Raw genomic sequence first — 17,542 nt, forward strand, 5'->3', positions numbered from 1 at the left:
TCAAATGTTTTTAGGTGCAGCAAACTCAAACTAAAGAACGATGGCACTGGGGCTGAAAATGTGCAATGAATAAAACTATTTACATTTCAACAAATACAACCGTTTGATTCTGTTCTCTCCTTTTGGTTTCCAATATGCAAGTATTAAACTTAAAAGGCTGGGTACCTACAAGCCTAGGTGTCATTTACACTTGGGATGCTGGGGACATGTCCCCACCAGATTTTGAAATGGCTGATTTTGTCCCCATCACTTTTTGAAAGCATTTGTTAAAAACGTTCTCAAAAGTAGCACCAAGAAATGTTAACTAACAAATGAAATTGCTTTGAGAAAGGTTTATTTGCACAATAAGAATACATGCAACGCAATATAGTTTTCCCTCATAAAAAACAGACATTTCCACCATAAATTGGAGCAGAAAATGTTTCCAGAATGCAGGAAATTACGAGTTTAATGCTTAAAATCGTCTGGGGGAGTACCCAGACCTACAGCACATATTTCACCATCATAGTTTCATCTAAATAGTGCTATATTTTTGTCTTGTTCTCGTGCATCGTCACATCTTATAACCCAAATGTATCATCACCCCCCTAATCTGAGACCTTATGTCCCCACTTTACAACACAAAGTGACGCCCTTGCTTACTAGTTACAGTGCTAGTAAACAGAGCTGAACGGTTTACAAGAATTACCTCCTTTAGCATCTATTAATTCATTAAGGTGTTTTTCTCAGTTGTGATGTGCTACCAAAATAATATACTAATGGACTGAATTCAATAAAAAACAAATGATCTGGTTGCCCCCTTCAGAAGGCCAGCCACATTTGTATTACACATTTCTTCTTCCTTATTGCATGATTTAAAATAATACATTGAGAAAGAAGTCTATTATCATCCTGCACTGCAACAGCTCTTTAGGCAGGCTGGAGTAGAAAACAAACTTACCTTTCTCAAGTTATACAGTAATGTAATAATGTGAAGTATACTCTATATGAAGGTGGATCAAACACAGCTAACTTTGAATGTAAACGGGGTACAGAGGAGTCTAGTATTTATTTTCATTCCTAACACACAATAGATGAAGCTGTAGAGACTGTTGTAAAAAAAAAATCTTGCATGTTCTCCACTTGTTATTCTGTAGCTACACAGTAATATTATGGGAGTGGGCTATATTAAAAGTATCCACTGTTCTCCCATGCTCTAATAACACAGTAACAACGAACTATGTGCAGTTCTCCCATGCTTCTTCTGTATTTCCATATAAACAACAAGACGTGTGGTGGATTAAAAGGTATTTATTCTATTGTTTGGAAGTTATTTTGTTGCTCTCCTCCTCCTTCTTTTCGTCCTCCTGTGAGTGATGACTGCAGCATGCTGCCTTGTCTTCAGTGCTTTAGGCCATAAAAGAAAAAACAACACAAATAGTTGTTACTGGTTAACTACAGTAAAGTCAAATTTAAAATGAATCCACTACCACACATAAAACGTGGTATAATAGAATAATCACATTTAACAAAAGCATACATTTTGGTTTAATAACTGTCGAGATTTGTCTGGTTGATAGTCTCCATTGATAGTTTACCGTAAATTCAGCCTGCACTTTACGCAGCATAAATTAGCCTAGTGGTTAGCGGACTTTTCCATCTCCTCATAGCTAATAACAAATTACATGTTATTTATACTATTTCTTACTCACCGCTGGTTCAGTTACTGCATCTGCTGACACACCACCACGGGTGACATCGCGCTGATGAACAAACCGCCCTGAGCTACTTACTACCCGTTGCAGATTTCTTTTCCACATCCATGCACCGCTTGGACCGAGACAGCCAGCCCGTCCAGGGAGCCGTGCTTCCTGAACACGTATCCTGTCCGCGTCTGTCATTGGCGGAGCAGTCTGTCAATCCTTCTATCCAGTAAATATGACTTGAGATTGGACTGTACTTCAGCAGACAGCCAAGCGTTGGCCAAGAGCAGAAGGCCCTGACTCCATGTCTTTATTTTAAAGTTGCGAGGCTTCATTTTCGCTTAGTCTGAGTTTCTGAGTTTCAGAGCAGAGCTGCGTGACAACGCTGCCACAAATCACGTGAGTCGCAAACTCGCAACTGTGTAGGCGTATCTCCGCAAAGTGGGTGTTGTAAACTTAGCTCTGAAAAAATAGTCTGCAATATGAGCGCAACTGTAATGTAATAAAGTTTCGCCCTTTTGAATCTCAATTTTCAGAGTTTCAAAACTTTTTTTTCATACATTTGCACACCAGTTTTCAGATCACCATTTACAAGGTTTCAAACCTGGAAAACAAACTAATACACTGGGAGGACACTGACAAATTTGAAACTCTGATTTAAAATTGTTCTGAAGAAGGAAAACTCAAAAACAACATAATGTTTGCAGAGATTGTTTAATTTTTTTACATTTTGCAAATCTTAGTTTTTGATCTTGCAAAACTTTTTTTGTAAGATTTTGAGTTTTCAAACACTTAGTTTCAACCTTTCAGAACTTTATTTTCAGTTTTGAATCAAGGCAGGATATTAATCCCATACTAGCTTGCTCTACACAAACCTCGTTAATAAAACAATACTAAAACGATAGATTAAACAATCCACATGGTACATTCACTTTGATGAAGTCGAAGGTCCGCCTTCACCGCTGAATGCACGCGCGCTCCCGCGGCAGGGTAGCGCGCGGGGATAACTACCTTGGCACGACACCTGTAAGTCTCACGGAACTGACATTGAAAGAAAGGCCGAGGCTTTTATCCAAAGCGACTTACAATTGCTATATATGTCGCATACCTCTGCAGCAACTAGCGGTTAAGTGTCTTGCTCAGGGACACATTGGTGGACGTGTCACAGTGGGGACTTGAAGCCGGGTCTCTCACACCAAAGGCATGTCGCGTCCTTATCCACTGCATCATCACCACCCCATTTCTACAACCGACGTTAAAATTAAGACATTTCAGTCACAAAAGTCTCAAATTCAATTTAGCAAAATATAACTTGTATCTACTTCTATATTTTACTATGGAAAAATACACACATGCGTTATTCTGGAAGAGCAATTGTGTTCTTGACAAAACATGTTAAAAAAAAAAAGGTAGAATAAAATTTAAGTAAAATTATTTAAATAAGTTAAAAAATAAAAAGTCCTACATTCAAAATATCACTTCAGTAAAAGTACAGATACATTATAAACCAGAAGTACATAAAAGAAGAATGATTCTTTACAGCATTTAGCAGAAATTTAATGTATCAGGCCCCTGTGATTTTAATATCTTCATATACTGTTGGATTGTTTGATCAATGTACTGTTATATGTCTTTTCTATAAAATCTTCATCTGCAAAAGAAACTACTAACTTGATGAACTGGTTTTATTCATGAACTTGCACAGGTATAGGGCACATGGAAGACTATTGTTTAATTTACTGTGATTTTCAGTTCAGCTGAAGTGGAAGCATTGTTCATAGAGTTCAAGGCAAATAATGTACATCTTCCTAAAGACGTGCACAGAACACCAGCATGTAAATACCCCCAGAACATATCTCAGGTGTCCAGTTTAAGGGACCTCAGCATAGATAGCTAAAAAGATGGCATCCAAGTGAATGACCACAGTTTATTTTAGCCTCTGTACATAATACCGGAGCCCAAACTGCGGCGCGCATCTTAGATCACCTGCAATACGAGACCAGGCAATGTTTGACGGTTAGAAAGACCGGGACTGTGAGAGTGTTACAGGTTCAAATTTATCTTCCCTTTCGCCCTCCTTTGCCACCTCTTCCTTTGCCACCTTTTCCTTTGCCACCTTTAGCATGTTGTTCTTTCCTCTGCATTCCCCGCATGTCTTTCTTCATGCGACTGTCCACCACTTTGAAGGCTCCCTTGATGCCGGGGGGCCGTCTGACTTTCTTGCCAGCTCCCTTTTTGGTCACAAGGTATGTTACTTCTCTCTTCTCCTTCCCCAGGCCTGCTTTCTTGTAGATACTGGCAGATCGGGGGGGGGGGGGGGGGGGGGGGGGGTCAAAAATGTCAAAATTATGCAAATTATATTATTTCTAAAAGTAACCAGTATGAAGCAATTTAGTTTCATGTTAGTCATAATTTTGTTTTTGAGGATCCACCCCTAAACGTGTGACATCATACCTCTTCAGCTGAGCCATCTTCTCCCTCTCAGAGATGTCCACTGTGTTGACAACTGCCTCTGCTTTCTTCTTAGCCTGCTCCATCTTCTTCAGCATCTGGTAAAGTCACAGAAAAACAAATCAAATTAAGATCTACAGAAATACTTGGACCATTGCCTGATTTACAAGTTTCTTAAACTAAAAGGTTTCAGGTTTTGCTTCAAATAGATTCAGCAGCTGTAACGATCTGATCATCTTTTTGGCAACTTTAACTTTTTATTTAAATCATCTGTCATCAACAGTTGCACTACTGTACTTTTCCATGACCTTACCCTCCTCTTCTTCCTGGCCTTGGCCTCAGCAACTCGTTTGATGGGTCGGGCATCAATCTCCTTCCATTTTTGTTTGTACTCCTCCACCATTTCTTTGGTAACCGGTACCGGCTTCTTCCTGTGTTTCCGTTCATCGTCCAGGAACCACTCCGGTACGTCCCACTGCTCCTCGGAGCTGGCAAACCTGCGGGAGAGGAGCATACAATTGGCTTTATGTCTGATTACAAAACTAGTTTTATAGTAATAATATGTATAATATACTGTATAATCAGTGTGCAAAACATTTTGGCTAACTTGCCTCCCTGACCCTGCTAAGAATAAAATATAAAAGCTAAAATACATTTTTTTTATGTCCTCCCCACTGTGTTTGTGGTACTCAACCCTGAGCACATTTGTTCCTACCAAAGAACTTTTAGAAACTGTACACATATATTTTCATTTTCACATATTTGGTGGTAAAGTGATTATTTACAGCATCAGGATTTTGTATTAGTTACATTATAAGTTTTGTGAGACAATTCACACATGCACAAAATAAAAAACAATATATCACTTTCATTGCAGTGAATGTGGGCAGTGTAGTTTATTGTGACTCAATCCCACTATGGCACCAAGTGTGTAATGTGTGAAAATAAAAATATGCTGTATATTTGTGAACAGTTTCTGTAAGTTTACATCTGCAGTAGGAACAAAGGAGCTCTGGGGTTGAATGCCATGGAAAACACCCACCCACCTGTGGAAGGAGCTGTCTACGAGGTCCCTGGCTCTCTTCTTAGACGTAGCTATCTGGCAGCCCAGGGCCAGGCCCTCTGCATCCAGAATCCTGGCTTTCTTACCTGACAAGGACAGAACCCATAAACATCATGAAACTCATGCACTGTCACTGGCTGCATTTACATGCACAGGAGCGTTCAGTCTCATGTTGGTAACTTATGTAAACTACTTTTGAAATGATAAATAACCCCAAATAAGTTTGCATATGAGATGGCGGACGGCGGATGGCGCGGGGGGGGGGGGTTCATTCGTTGTTGTTTATGTTCGTTTCATGTTACTTGTGTTTGATTGGCGTAGATTTGTAAGGGGGTGGGAGTTAGAGGACAGGAGTCGGGAGGGAAAGAGGGGAGAGTGTGGTCTGGTCAGCAATAACACAGTGTGAAAGCGGCTTGTGTTAGGAGCTACGAAACTTGTACTTGGAGTGTTAGTAACTAGCTACCACTGTAATGTGGCAACCATTACCAGGTCTAGTAACCAAACCCCGCCCCAAACAAATATGCAGATGAAATGGCGGCAGAAGCAGACCATAAAAAATAAAGTTGACGGTCTAGTCTAGTGTCTGATATCCTGTCAGATCTTCTTATGGTCCAGCCGTCCTCCCCAGAGATCAAGGAATAGGATTTATAGACTGTATAAAAAATGTTGGCACTCTCAGACAGAAACAAATGTATGTGCGACACAAAAAGGCAATGTATTATTTTGCTGGGAAAAAATATGTTTGGCCGGTGGATGTTTTCATCTACCAGCCCCATTTGCAGGTGAGCCAGTTTCCAACCTTGGAAGGCTGGTTTCTCTTGTGTTATAAGTTCAGCAGTTTCCGAAAGTATTTTAGTAAATTGGAGATCACCAGCTAAACACCTGAAATATTAATGTTTCATACTCACTGGTGCTTTCTACAGGTACAACTTGGAGGTCATCGTCAACAGCCTCTCCTGACATCCCACCAGTCCCCTTGGTCTGCTTCATCCTGGTAATCTCCCTGGAACAAGCAGCAAAATATTGGTTGATTTATTTGGATATTTGTTTAGTTGTCAATAGTACGAATCAAACTGGACCCATTATATACTATATGGAACAGAATAGACAAGCACAGTAAGTAAGGTTTTACTTCTCATCATCGCTGTCATCCGAGTCGCTGTCACTCTCCTCTTCAGCTTTCTGTGAAGGTCCCGCCTTTTTCTCCTTTGGAGGAGCAGCCTTCTCCTCCTCTTCCTCCTCCTGCTTCTCTTCTTCAGCTTTCCTCTTTTTGCCCTTTTCTATAAAAAGATCCAAAACTGTCATTTTTTTGCCTGTCCAAGATTTAGGAGACCTACGATTCTTAAGAGTGATATTTTAAACTCATTTTATGTCCATATTGTTTAACGAATCATGGATATCCTTTTTTAGAACACTTTTGATGAACAGGCGGGAACAAATGAATGAGAAACAGTGGAGCCCGTTACCTGTTTGTTTGGTCTGTAGCCACTCGGTCTGTTGAAGCTCGCTCTCTGCATCTCCCTCCAGGTCGATCTCAGAGAAGATGCCCTAAAGAGCAAAAGTATGACAAGGTCAAAGAGAAATGTTTTGCAGGTGTAAGCCATGAGGCATGTCACCAATAATTATATAACACCATGTTTATTTATTTTTATATTGATTGATCTTTTCTTTATTTTTTTTTTTTAACAGTATGGGAGCACAGGTGGAAAAACCTTGCTGAACCACAGGTTGGTCTCTCGTTCTTTCTTCTCATCCTTTCCCTCTAGTTCCACCAGTAGACCACTTCCCTGCTCTTCATCCTCCTCTTCTTCTTCAGCAAACTTAACTCTAGGAAACACAAACAGAATCAAAAACTAAACAAAACAATAAATATTGAGGGTATGACCCTTGTGTGTTTTTCAAGAACACTGTTTTAAACACCAGGTGTTTGACCACTCACTTCTTCTTTGGTGCTTTCCTCTCCAGTTCTCTCTCTCTCTGCTCCACCTCTTCCAAGTCCTCATCATCTAAATCAGAGGCCAGGGACATTTTATCCACCTCGTCATCCTCTTCGTCGGACAGGTGGAGGTCGTCATCTCCTTCTACCAGAGCGTCTGCTGCCTGCATGTCCCCCTTGGATATAACAGCCAGCACCTGATGGAGAGAAGTGAACAAAAAAGGATGTCAGATTAGAACTGGTAAAAGGTACAGCTGCTTCTCGGTGTAAATCAGAATAATGACCAAGTGCTTAGTCTCGTGCACACCAAGTATATCTGGAGAGTATTACTATCTAATGAAGTATGAATGTTGGGAATAACTGTATTTAATAAAATAATTATTTTGGCAGCATATGTTAGGTGTGCGGGTGCTCTTTTCTCTTAAGACTTTTTTTTGCCTATGCACCCGATATGAGGTTGGAATGTGTATACACTACCTTAAAGCACTGACCTCAGGAGTATTCTCATCTTTAGTTTGGTGCAATTTGGGCAGGTAAGACAAAAAGAGATTTAAATAGAAAGACTGTAGAAAATGTGTGTTCATCAGATGTGAGATTTAACATGGTTTCAGTAAAGCCTATATGTTACAAGGACTGAAGCTTTATTTGTTGTCCTCTCTGACGGCCCAGCCCAAGTGGGAAGTTTGCATCTGTGTGGTCTCCACCTTTTTCTTGTTGATGGCGCTGAGGGAGAACATGGATGAGTCGTTGGTATCTGCGATGGAGACGCCAGGAAGGTCCATCTTCAGCTCCACCCGCTCCCTCTGCTTCCTCCGCTCCTTTAGCAACTTCTTCTTCTTCCTGATGGAGCAGGACACTTATACAAAACTCTATAATAGGTGTAACACATATTTTTCCACTAAAACCACATCATGGGCAACAGGCTGACAAGATGTAAGAGGTCAATCAAAAAAGCAGCTGGTTCAATCAGCATTAACAATACTTCACAGCCCTGTCTGTTGCAACTTAGTAATGTTACGATACCCTGTTTTTAAAGAAGCCAGGCTTGTAATTTTTTTTCATGCTTTACATATTTCTGTGTTTTGCTGAATAAAAAAGGAATCTTGAATTCAGCTACAAAAAGAACTTAGCAGAAGTGTTCAGGAAAATCTGCACCTGCATTGGACAAGCACAAAATGTTGCGGAAAATATAAAAATAAAATCCTGGAGTAGAAAGAAAACTGTACTCCTGACCAACTTTGTGCCGTACCGTTTGAGCTCAGCCACCTCCTCAGCTTTCAGTTCTGCCAGTTTATTCTCCATTTCTGCCTCCTCGTCCTCTTCCTCCTCTGCCTTTTTCTTCTTTTCTGGTTCTTCCTCTGAATTATCCTGTTCTTCGTCAGAACTTAAGCTAAAAGCAAAGATATTTTTTTGTTTATCTACTATGAAAGAGTCTGGCAAAGACTAGAATATTTGGGTGGCTTTTTGTATGTATGTGTTGTAAAGAGTTTACTTGATATCTTTGTCAAGCTGTTTGGCCTCCTTCAGTTTTTTGGCCAGGAATCTCCTCAGCTTGGACCTCCAGTTCAGCAGCAGGCTGCAGATGTGAGGATAGAGGACAAAAGAACACGCGCGCACACACAATCTGTATTATTTATAGGGAGAAGAAAAAAAAAAGCAGTAGCAACAATTAATGCACAAACCTAAGCCGTGAGTGATGGAAAAGACTTACCGGAGCTCTTTGCGACCCAACACTTTGATATCACGACAGCACTCCTTTATCTCGTTGCTGGTGGCCGGGTGAGACTCCAGGTCTGTGTTGTCAAAGGCGATCTGAATGAAGACGACAAGAGTGAGAATCTCCTTAAGGCTGCAATATACATCTGACAAGCAAAATGTACAGACTGCCAGCATCAGTCTTTGACTGGAGTTCAAAGTAATCCAGAGAGCTCACCTCGCTGGCTTTGCTCAGGAAGTCTATGGGGTTGTCGGCTTTCAGAAAGGCTGTCACTGTGAAACTGTGGTAAAGTGTCAGATCACCGTCTTCGTAGCCCTCCGCCTAAAACGAAAGAGCAGCTGCTTGGTCAGAGATGCATGCAATATATTTGGAATCAAATGTTTATTTCAAAGTAAATATAATATTTTTGAGTGAGAACTATCACAGCTTATTGACACCATTCAAATCAAGTGTAAACGGCAAGTCAGGTCAAGGAAAGTAGATTTTGGTTTTGTTATTGTGACAAAAAAATGTACTTGAAATGATCCATTAAACGCTGCTCATCCAGTATTCCACCAACCCTACAGAGTACGTGCCTTTGGCTTCTTGACAGGAATCAGCTCCTTCACGGTTTTGGCCTGCACCTCCACCTCTTTGAACGCATGTTTGGGGTCAAAGAACTTACTGTCGATTTTGTCAGGGGCCAGAAAACCTGATAAACAAAAAACAAATCTGGTTCAGATGTAATCTGCAGAACTGGATGAGAAATAACGATAAAAATATATAATACTTTAGAAAACATATATTCTCATCACAGACTGTTATCGTTTGCTGCCACTGACCCTGACAAATGACAAAGATCTCGGCGGACTCGTTCCTGGACGCCTGCGGCTTGGTGGCCTGCACCTTCTTAAAGAACTGCTGGAAGATCCAGAGCAGTGGCTGGTAGTCTTTGGAGCGGAAGACCTTGGTGACGAAAGTGCCACCTTTGGTCAGAAAGTCACAGGCCAACTTCAGGGCCATGAGGGTCAAATGAGCTGGGGGGTAAAGATGGATAACATCGTGAAATTGAGGAACACAAAGTTAAATTGCGGACCATGATATCAAGTGTGCTTGCCTTTAGGGATGTGACTGGGACACAAACAGAAACTAGCAAAAGTGGTAAGAATATTTAATTTTCCTTTTAAACTACATGCAATATGTAATTTCATCATTTTATTTTCATTAACATTTTATAAGCTATAAAACTTTGGCTTCGTGTTTAAACAAAAACATCATGCCAATAAAGCCAACTGAATTGGTCTCAGTTGAAGCGTTTAAAACTAAGCTCTTTCTTTTCTAAGACTCTTTCATTTAAGCAGGCCTTTATCTCACTGTAAACTTTTGAAAATGTTAATACTCATGTGCTCTTTAATATCCATAAATGTCTTGATTTTATTGATTGATGCCTCTTATGGTTTAATGATGTTTGATGCTTATATATGATTGCTTGACTACTTTACTGTTTTATTATTGCTACTTTATATCATTGTAAAGCACCTTGTGACTTGCTCTCTGAAGGGTGCTATATTAAATAATCTTTACTTACTGCTATGCTAAAGAGGTGAAATTGTATTTTGCTGACTGAGTGTGTTAAATTTTAGTCTAAAACGTTTGCTTTAGTGGCACCTACCTTGTGAGAAGGCATCATGTTGCCAGTTGGCTCCCACATTCGGGGCTCCATCATTTAACACAACATCAACCTTCCACGTCTGCAGTTCCTTTCGTAAAGCCTGCATAGGGGAGAGGCAATATCTCACTTAACAAATCCATGTTAAAAACTATCCAATACTTTGATTTTTAGAGAAAACTGATTCTTTGTCAACAGTGCGGCCGTCTCCAGTGTAATATTTTAGGCAGGGCTCTTAAATTGGTAATTTTGTATATGCAGCACTGTAGCCAGGACACTGAAGTCTGTTTTCCTTCAGTGATGCACTGAACTCTGCAGCAGCTGCCTCACCTGTCTGCATTTGTCAGTGGTGATGTCTTCTTGCAGCACCACCACATTGGGGATGGGCTTGATGGGCACCAGGTCAACACCTGACAGGAGGAAACACTTTAAAAAAACAAACAAACAAAAAAAACTTCTCTCACAGTAACTTACCATTGCAAATACAAATTGGGCTTTTTTTTAAATAGACCAATGAGACTTCTCAAAACAAGCGAATTTAAAGGCCTTAGCAGAGGCAGAGCAATTTATTATCAAATAATCATATTGATAATATTACACTCACCAATAATGAGACTTGATACAGGCATAAACTTGGACGCCACCTGCAACCTGCAAGGAGATTTTGAATCATGAGTCTATTCATCGTGCTTCCTATCTTCTAGTACACCATGTCCCTTACTCCAGGATTTGGTAGCTTTATATTCCTGTTGTGTTGTGTGAGGGTGTTACATTTTTGGCCTTATGTCAGTATTACACAAAGTCTGTTTGGGAATGCCAGAAAGTCCTCCTTCTGTTATGTGTGCAGCTTGCTGCTTACAGTTACTTTTGCAATTACATAGTTCACCCAGAAATTGATTTTGAAGGAGGGTCAAACTACCACATTTAAAAAAAAGCTTTTCTGAATGTCTAAACATGTTTGAACGGATGCAATGAACAGACAATACAAAAGTATGCCACCAGGCAGCGTCCCAGAATTAGTTTCCATTGTTGTCCCTCTATGGAGAACAGTTTAAGCAACCACGCTTTTAACCCTCGACATGATGCTCGAACTTGACAAGTAATCAGCATCTGATCGGGTGTTGACAGGCAGCTCACCATCCACCAGGAGCGGCACACAGGTCGACCAGAGCTCTGGCCTTCTGCAGAAACTGAAATTTACGGTTGAGCTGGATGAGTTTGAAGGAGGAACGAGAGCGATAACCTAAAAAAGACAAGATGTCATTAGACAGGTGACACTCTAAAATCCAGCACACCTTTTTCAGTGTTAGCGAGTCAGCTAGCAATCCTGCTAATGCTAATATCCCCCAATGCGTTCAATCTCAAACTTATCTCTGCCATGAGTGTTGGTACGATAACTCACCGGTTTCTTTAGCCAAGTGGTAGAATTTATCTTTTCTGGTCTTTCCGACTTTGAGTTTCTTCCCCATATTTGTCGCTGCGTGTTTTAAAATTTACAAAGAATTATCACACTGGCACTTAAAGCACTCAATCGTGTATGAAAACAACACGTGTGGCGATCCCGGCGCACATGTTCAACGTCACACTGCCAGTATTTCTTCTTCTTCTGCTGATTTGTTTCCGGTGGTTACGGGACGTTGCCGCCACCTGACGTCTGTACCGCAGAATGCAAACCATGGAAACACCTTAAAACTGCAGGTGAACTGTGGTAAAATAAGTCCCTTAATACATTTAATTAGGGGTCCAAGCCCGAGTGGGCTGGGAACCCGCGAATGCAAGGCAACAAAATAATAATAAAAATCGGGTGGGGTTCCCAGCCGCTTCGCTGTACTGGGAACCCTATTGTTTTCGCTCGGATTTTTATTTTTATTTTTTTCTTCCGTGCATAAAACTCATACTAAGGCCTAGACGGTAACTGTTAGGGACGCGAAACTCACAAGGTAGGTTCACAGCCTCAAGAGTACCTCAGGCGCCAAAACCCGCACACTTCTACCTCTAGGGGGCGCTATAAGCAAGGTCAACGCGTTTGGCCTTGGAACTTCCGCCTACGAAGGCGTATATCAAAAACCTTATATCCACGCGTTCGGGGGATCGAGCGGAATCTCGTGGTATAGGCCACGCTCATTTCCGCCTAGACTTGTTTTTCGCTACATCGCGAAAACTGAAAAACCTATTTTAATTAACTCCTCCTAAGCCGCAAGTCCGATCGACACCAAACTTGGCACGGATAATCTCTGGACCAAGATGATGAAAGTTTGTAGAGGAAATTTTGATCCGACAAAAAATATCACAATTTCAAGCTAACAAATATTTGCGAAAATGCTAAAAACAGCAAGTATGACATATCTCTGGCATGGAAAGGCCAACACTTGAGGACCTTATATGGCATGCCCCCCTGAGGGGCTGTGCAAAATTTGGTACAGTTAGCCCCTAGTTGGCGCTATTCAAAAAAATCCCATAGACTTACATGCATTTTACATCTCCACAACCACAAGTCCGATTGATACCAAATTTGGGGCAATTGTTCCCCATGGGACCCTGATCACACATGACAATTTGTGCAGTTCGGCCAACAGGTGGCGCTAAAAGCGAAGCTCAAATCTCTCACTAAATCCCATTAATGGGATAATAATAATAATCTGTCTGTGAGATTTGCAATAAGAGGGAGAATGACATTCAAAAACCTAAGCAGGAACGTTTCTCTCCAGAAACAGTGTCTATGTTACACTGGATAATTCACTGGCCTCGCTTGTGTGAACAGAGAAATAGTCCCCATGAAAAATAAAATTATTCAGCCCCACTGTATTGGGGTGGCAGCATAAATATCAGCCAGACAGATATCTGAAAAACCATATAAACCATATTGTCTGCATGACTAGTTACCACAAAAAATATGTTTTTAGTAATTTGGGTGAAGCAACAATTTAATGCATCAACAATTTCACACTCTGACAGGGACCAAGCTGTCCCCATGACCAACAAACACCACTAAAACTATGAGGTCACTTACTGAATAAGTAACACAGACATTTTCATTTTTCACAATACTTTATTTAATTCATTTTAAATCACAGCTGCATGAATGTTGGGAGACAACACCCTTCAGTGAAGAACACAGCTGTCAGAAAGGCCTGTTTCTAGATCGTGTGTTGATCAGTCCCAGGACAGAGAAGGCACTGGCCGCTGCTGTCACCAGACTGATGGCCCCAATGGCCCGTGTAGCCTGTGGAGACAAGGAGGAGAAGAGGAGGTGGACTGAGGATGACCGTGGAGGTACAGGATTGCTCAGAACAAAGCACTAAAGATCTTTTTGGCAATCTACGGTTCAGAATTATTTGAAATATTAAAGACAAAATACATATAGTATAGTTATAGTATCAACTCAAAAACAGCTATGCATATAAAAAATGTGGCATATGAGAGGCACTCTAACGGACCAACATATGCGTTTAGTAAAGAACAGGAACTGCGCTTCAGTTAAGTATGTTAAAAGTAATGGAGACCATTGTAATCTTAATTAATTCAACTTTACTAAATCTGCCCTTCCCTGTAACGATTGAAAGCACAAAATCTTTACCCACATTGGCCACTTTTCAAAAGTATGCGGATGGGTTTTGACATTGACATAGAGTTTGGGTGGAGTTTCTCTTTAATATCCACTTAGACTGTAGGTATAACTTTAACAACTCGAAACCTAGGTCTAAATCCAACCAGCCAAGACAGGCCCAGTGATTATTTTTTGGTGAGTAACGGTTCATCTGATTTTGCCAAACCTATGTTTAGACCTAAAATTGATATAATCCACTCCAGGTAAAAGGAAAAATAAAAATGTGTCTCTTGACATTTTGATCCATCCCTTCCTGTAGGCAAGAGAGAGGTCATACCTGACTCCATGTGATTCAGGCAAAAAGTACAAAGTTCATGTTTTAGCTAGGGTTCTGGTACACTATTTTACATAAAACCATTGACTAGTGTGCAGAGGTCATCCATGTTAAACTAGTGACAACACAATGTACACATAGAAACAGAGTACCAGTAAATTAAATGCTGATAGATTTATTTTATGTTAAGGTTTACTCTAATTTGCCACAGTGGCAAAGAAATGATCTAAATGTCCTGTTCTGTTCTAATAATGCACTTCACAAGTAAATCTATGACAGGGGTGACCTTTGGATCATCATTGACCGTGGTATGTCGAGTGAAAGGTTTGTATTTTGCCCTGATGACACATGAGACAGAAACAAAATAAACAGTGAGAGACCTGCTCGGACACCCCCTCCCCGTAGCGCAGAAGGGTAACAAAGTGCTCGCAGTTGCTCCCCAGCAGGTCGTAAGACACCTCCTGGCCGATGAGGACTTGTGCTCGCTGGATGATTTCACAGACGGGCAGGGGTGTGTGGTTGTGGTCGTACTTGTTGTTCACACGGTACGAGTCGCTTCCCACCACCTCTTTCAGCAGCTGCATGCGCACCACTGCCTTCCGGCTGAAGACGGACTTCACACTGGACATGGCGGCTGCCTGGCTCTCATCTGGAGAGGAAGAGGAGAGCCTCAGTGTGATGAGATCTGGCCACTTAGACAAGTGTTTTTCCGACTTAAATATTAAATAAACCAATTTGACGAAATAGTAAATATATAATCCCTTATGTTTAATGCAGACAGCCTCTGAGCCAATAAGAAACAAAATGTATTATCATCACGTATCATTTCATCAAAACCAAACCAGTGTAATTGCCTTAAAGTACAACCATTGAGGGCTTTACTGGTAACACAACAAACCAGTTGAAACTGAGATCCACTACAGCAGAAAGAAGTGTTTTGATACGTATGTGTTCAAATGTGCATATACTGACCGACGGGAGTTAAGTTGATGATGTAACCATCTCCCAGGTAGAGAGCCCAGTGCTGATAGGCTGGTCTGAAGATCTCAATCAGGTCACCAGGCTGGGGGTCACCAGAGGGGACAGGAAGGTCAGGGTCATTAGAGGCCATCTGTACACCCAGAGAGAGAAAGATATAAAAATACAGTATATAACGATTTTGCATATTAATTGCCTTCATGCACAGTTTCAAGTGGTCTTTATGTATCTATTACAAAAATGACATATGTATATAAATAAGGATGTTTAGAAAATGGATCAATTGGAATTTTGTAAATATTAAAAGTTGCTTAAAAATGAAAATGCTGTCATTACAGAGTCAAGAGACATCTGCTGCACTGTGACAGGCCTTGAAAACATAAATGAATTAAAACCTTACTTTTCTATCAAGCCTTTGTAAATCCTACAGGTGCTGGAAAATGTGTATAATTTATATAAATGTTACAATTTAGGGAAACTATAGATGTAAATAGACCACCGACTCACACATGTTTCCTTTTTTAAAGGTCAGCAGGGTCACCCATTCTCTATCGTTACATCTCCACATTTGGACGTCATAAAAACACACACTGTTTAATATCAGGTCACACTAACAGCCTTTCAGTCTACTTACACTAGAGTTGTGTTGTTGTTTATCCATCCCACATCATGCTTCCACAAATTCTAAAAAGAAAAGAAAACACAGATATGAAAAATAAACAGCAAGCCTACTTTTAGCCCACTGACAGATCACTGATGAACCTGTGAACTGAGAAATCTTTCTTTTTCTCACTTTGTTTGTGGTAAAGACGTGAGTCAAAGGGCAAAATAACTAAATTCCCATAGAAGGAGAATGCTGGATAGGATGGTACAATGTAAAGGGCACCCATACATACACCCACAGACAATACACACTGGCTCACACACATAAGCTCTTGTGTCACCTGTGCTGCCACAATAGCATCAACACAATGGGGAAGCTGACAGAAAAATAGCTGGAACCCAGGTTATTTCACATAGAAATAAAGCTAAAAACTGGGAATTTATGTCACTTTCACATTTTCAAATAGGGGGTTTCCAACTGAGATAATAAATTATTAAAATGTCAATGTCTCTGTTAATTCCACAGAGACATGAGTTTAGTTTGGATCCAAATTATACATGGATGGGATGAAATCTATATCTGCCCAGGAGAGCAATTAGTATATCCATCTCATCATTAATGTATGATGTTGGAGCCACGCTGAAAAAAGAAAGCCACATATTATTTCACCAAACCAAAACTGCATCAACAATGGTGGGGTGTCATGAATATGAAAACATACTCCAGTTTAACTCTATGTGGACTTTATGTCATTATTTTGTCATACATTATGTACTACAAACACCTACTCGTACTATATGTATATGTCTACAAACCATTCTGTAAAAATACCACATCTTGAAAAAATTAAGTGCCTTAGACACCTTTGAAGTTCCTAGTTGTGGTGTCAATATAATTTTATTGAGACTGTAAGAAGAATTTAATTCATGTCAAAAGGCTCAAACAGTCAACATAGAGCAAAAGAATACGGGAGTAATACTTACTCAAACACCAGCAGCTTTTTCTTCCTCACCATTTTAATTCTCCATGGTAAATCCGCACATAACCATGAAAAAAAATCCAGCAAGAAAAGAGAAACAGAAAGAGATTGAGTCCAAGTTTCCGAGCTGACAAAAGGTTGTCAAATATCCCAAAGCCAAACCAAATGCTGGAGCTCCAGGTGAAGGTATTTCAGTGTCCGCTGCTCTGACTGATGACAGTTTGCCACAGTTGCTAAGGTCACACACACACACACACACACAGCGGCGTTGTCCCATTCACAGGCAGCCACATTGCTCTTCTGAATAATGGTTATTGTGGTCTTGCAAAGGCATGATTTCAATGAAATGCTGTCTGATCTCTGTACTTGGAGAGGTGACATTGGTGTTGCAGCCCATGTGCATGTTCATAATATTCTTATATAACTTAATAAATAACTTATAATGTGTCCTTGGTTTCTTCTATCAATGTTATTATTTTTCATGAGGTTCATAAATATCTCAATAATACTCAACAATAACTAAATGTACATTGCCACTCATTCAGACTCCAGTCTCCTGCAACTCTGCACAGAATAAACAGGTATAGATTAATAGGTTAATAA

At 40.4% G+C, this 17,542-nt stretch overlaps 2 protein-coding genes across 2 annotated transcripts; both read right to left on the reverse strand.

The window, feature by feature from the left end:
* Window positions 1–3,222: 3,222 nt before the first annotated feature.
* ftsj3 (FtsJ RNA 2'-O-methyltransferase 3) lies at window positions 3,223–12,062 on the reverse strand. The gene is made up of 21 exons (XM_038715799.1): window positions 11,900–12,062; window positions 11,635–11,740; window positions 11,102–11,148; window positions 10,828–10,907; window positions 10,501–10,600; window positions 9,671–9,865; window positions 9,425–9,540; window positions 9,066–9,170; window positions 8,844–8,944; window positions 8,625–8,708; window positions 8,382–8,522; window positions 7,837–7,972; window positions 7,136–7,329; window positions 6,909–7,023; window positions 6,663–6,744; window positions 6,329–6,476; window positions 6,105–6,199; window positions 5,180–5,282; window positions 4,447–4,630; window positions 4,137–4,231; window positions 3,223–3,977 (listed from the first exon to the last, which is right to left on the reverse strand). The coding sequence occupies exons 1-21, from the start codon at window positions 11,964–11,966 to the stop codon at window positions 3,740–3,742; spliced, it is 2,532 nt and encodes an 843-aa protein (XP_038571727.1). The 5' UTR covers window positions 11,967–12,062; the 3' UTR covers window positions 3,223–3,739.
* Window positions 12,063–13,532: 1,470 nt separating this feature from the next.
* On the reverse strand, window positions 13,533–17,154 carry plaat1 (phospholipase A and acyltransferase 1). Its single transcript, XM_038715800.1, has 5 exons — window positions 16,944–17,154; window positions 15,991–16,040; window positions 15,351–15,489; window positions 14,759–15,027; window positions 13,533–13,720 (listed from the first exon to the last, which is right to left on the reverse strand). Exons 2-5 carry the CDS (start codon window positions 16,015–16,017, stop codon window positions 13,619–13,621), a joined length of 537 nt encoding a protein of 178 aa, XP_038571728.1. The 5' UTR covers window positions 16,018–16,040; window positions 16,944–17,154; the 3' UTR covers window positions 13,533–13,618.
* Window positions 17,155–17,542: the final 388 nt, after the last annotated feature.

Source organism: Micropterus salmoides, unplaced genomic scaffold (assembly GCF_014851395.1).
Source record: "Micropterus salmoides isolate LMB-PRFRI ecotype aquatic unplaced genomic scaffold, ASM1485139v1 Ms_hic_scaffold_13, whole genome shotgun sequence".
NCBI classification, from domain to species: domain Eukaryota; kingdom Metazoa; phylum Chordata; class Actinopteri; order Centrarchiformes; family Centrarchidae; genus Micropterus; species Micropterus salmoides.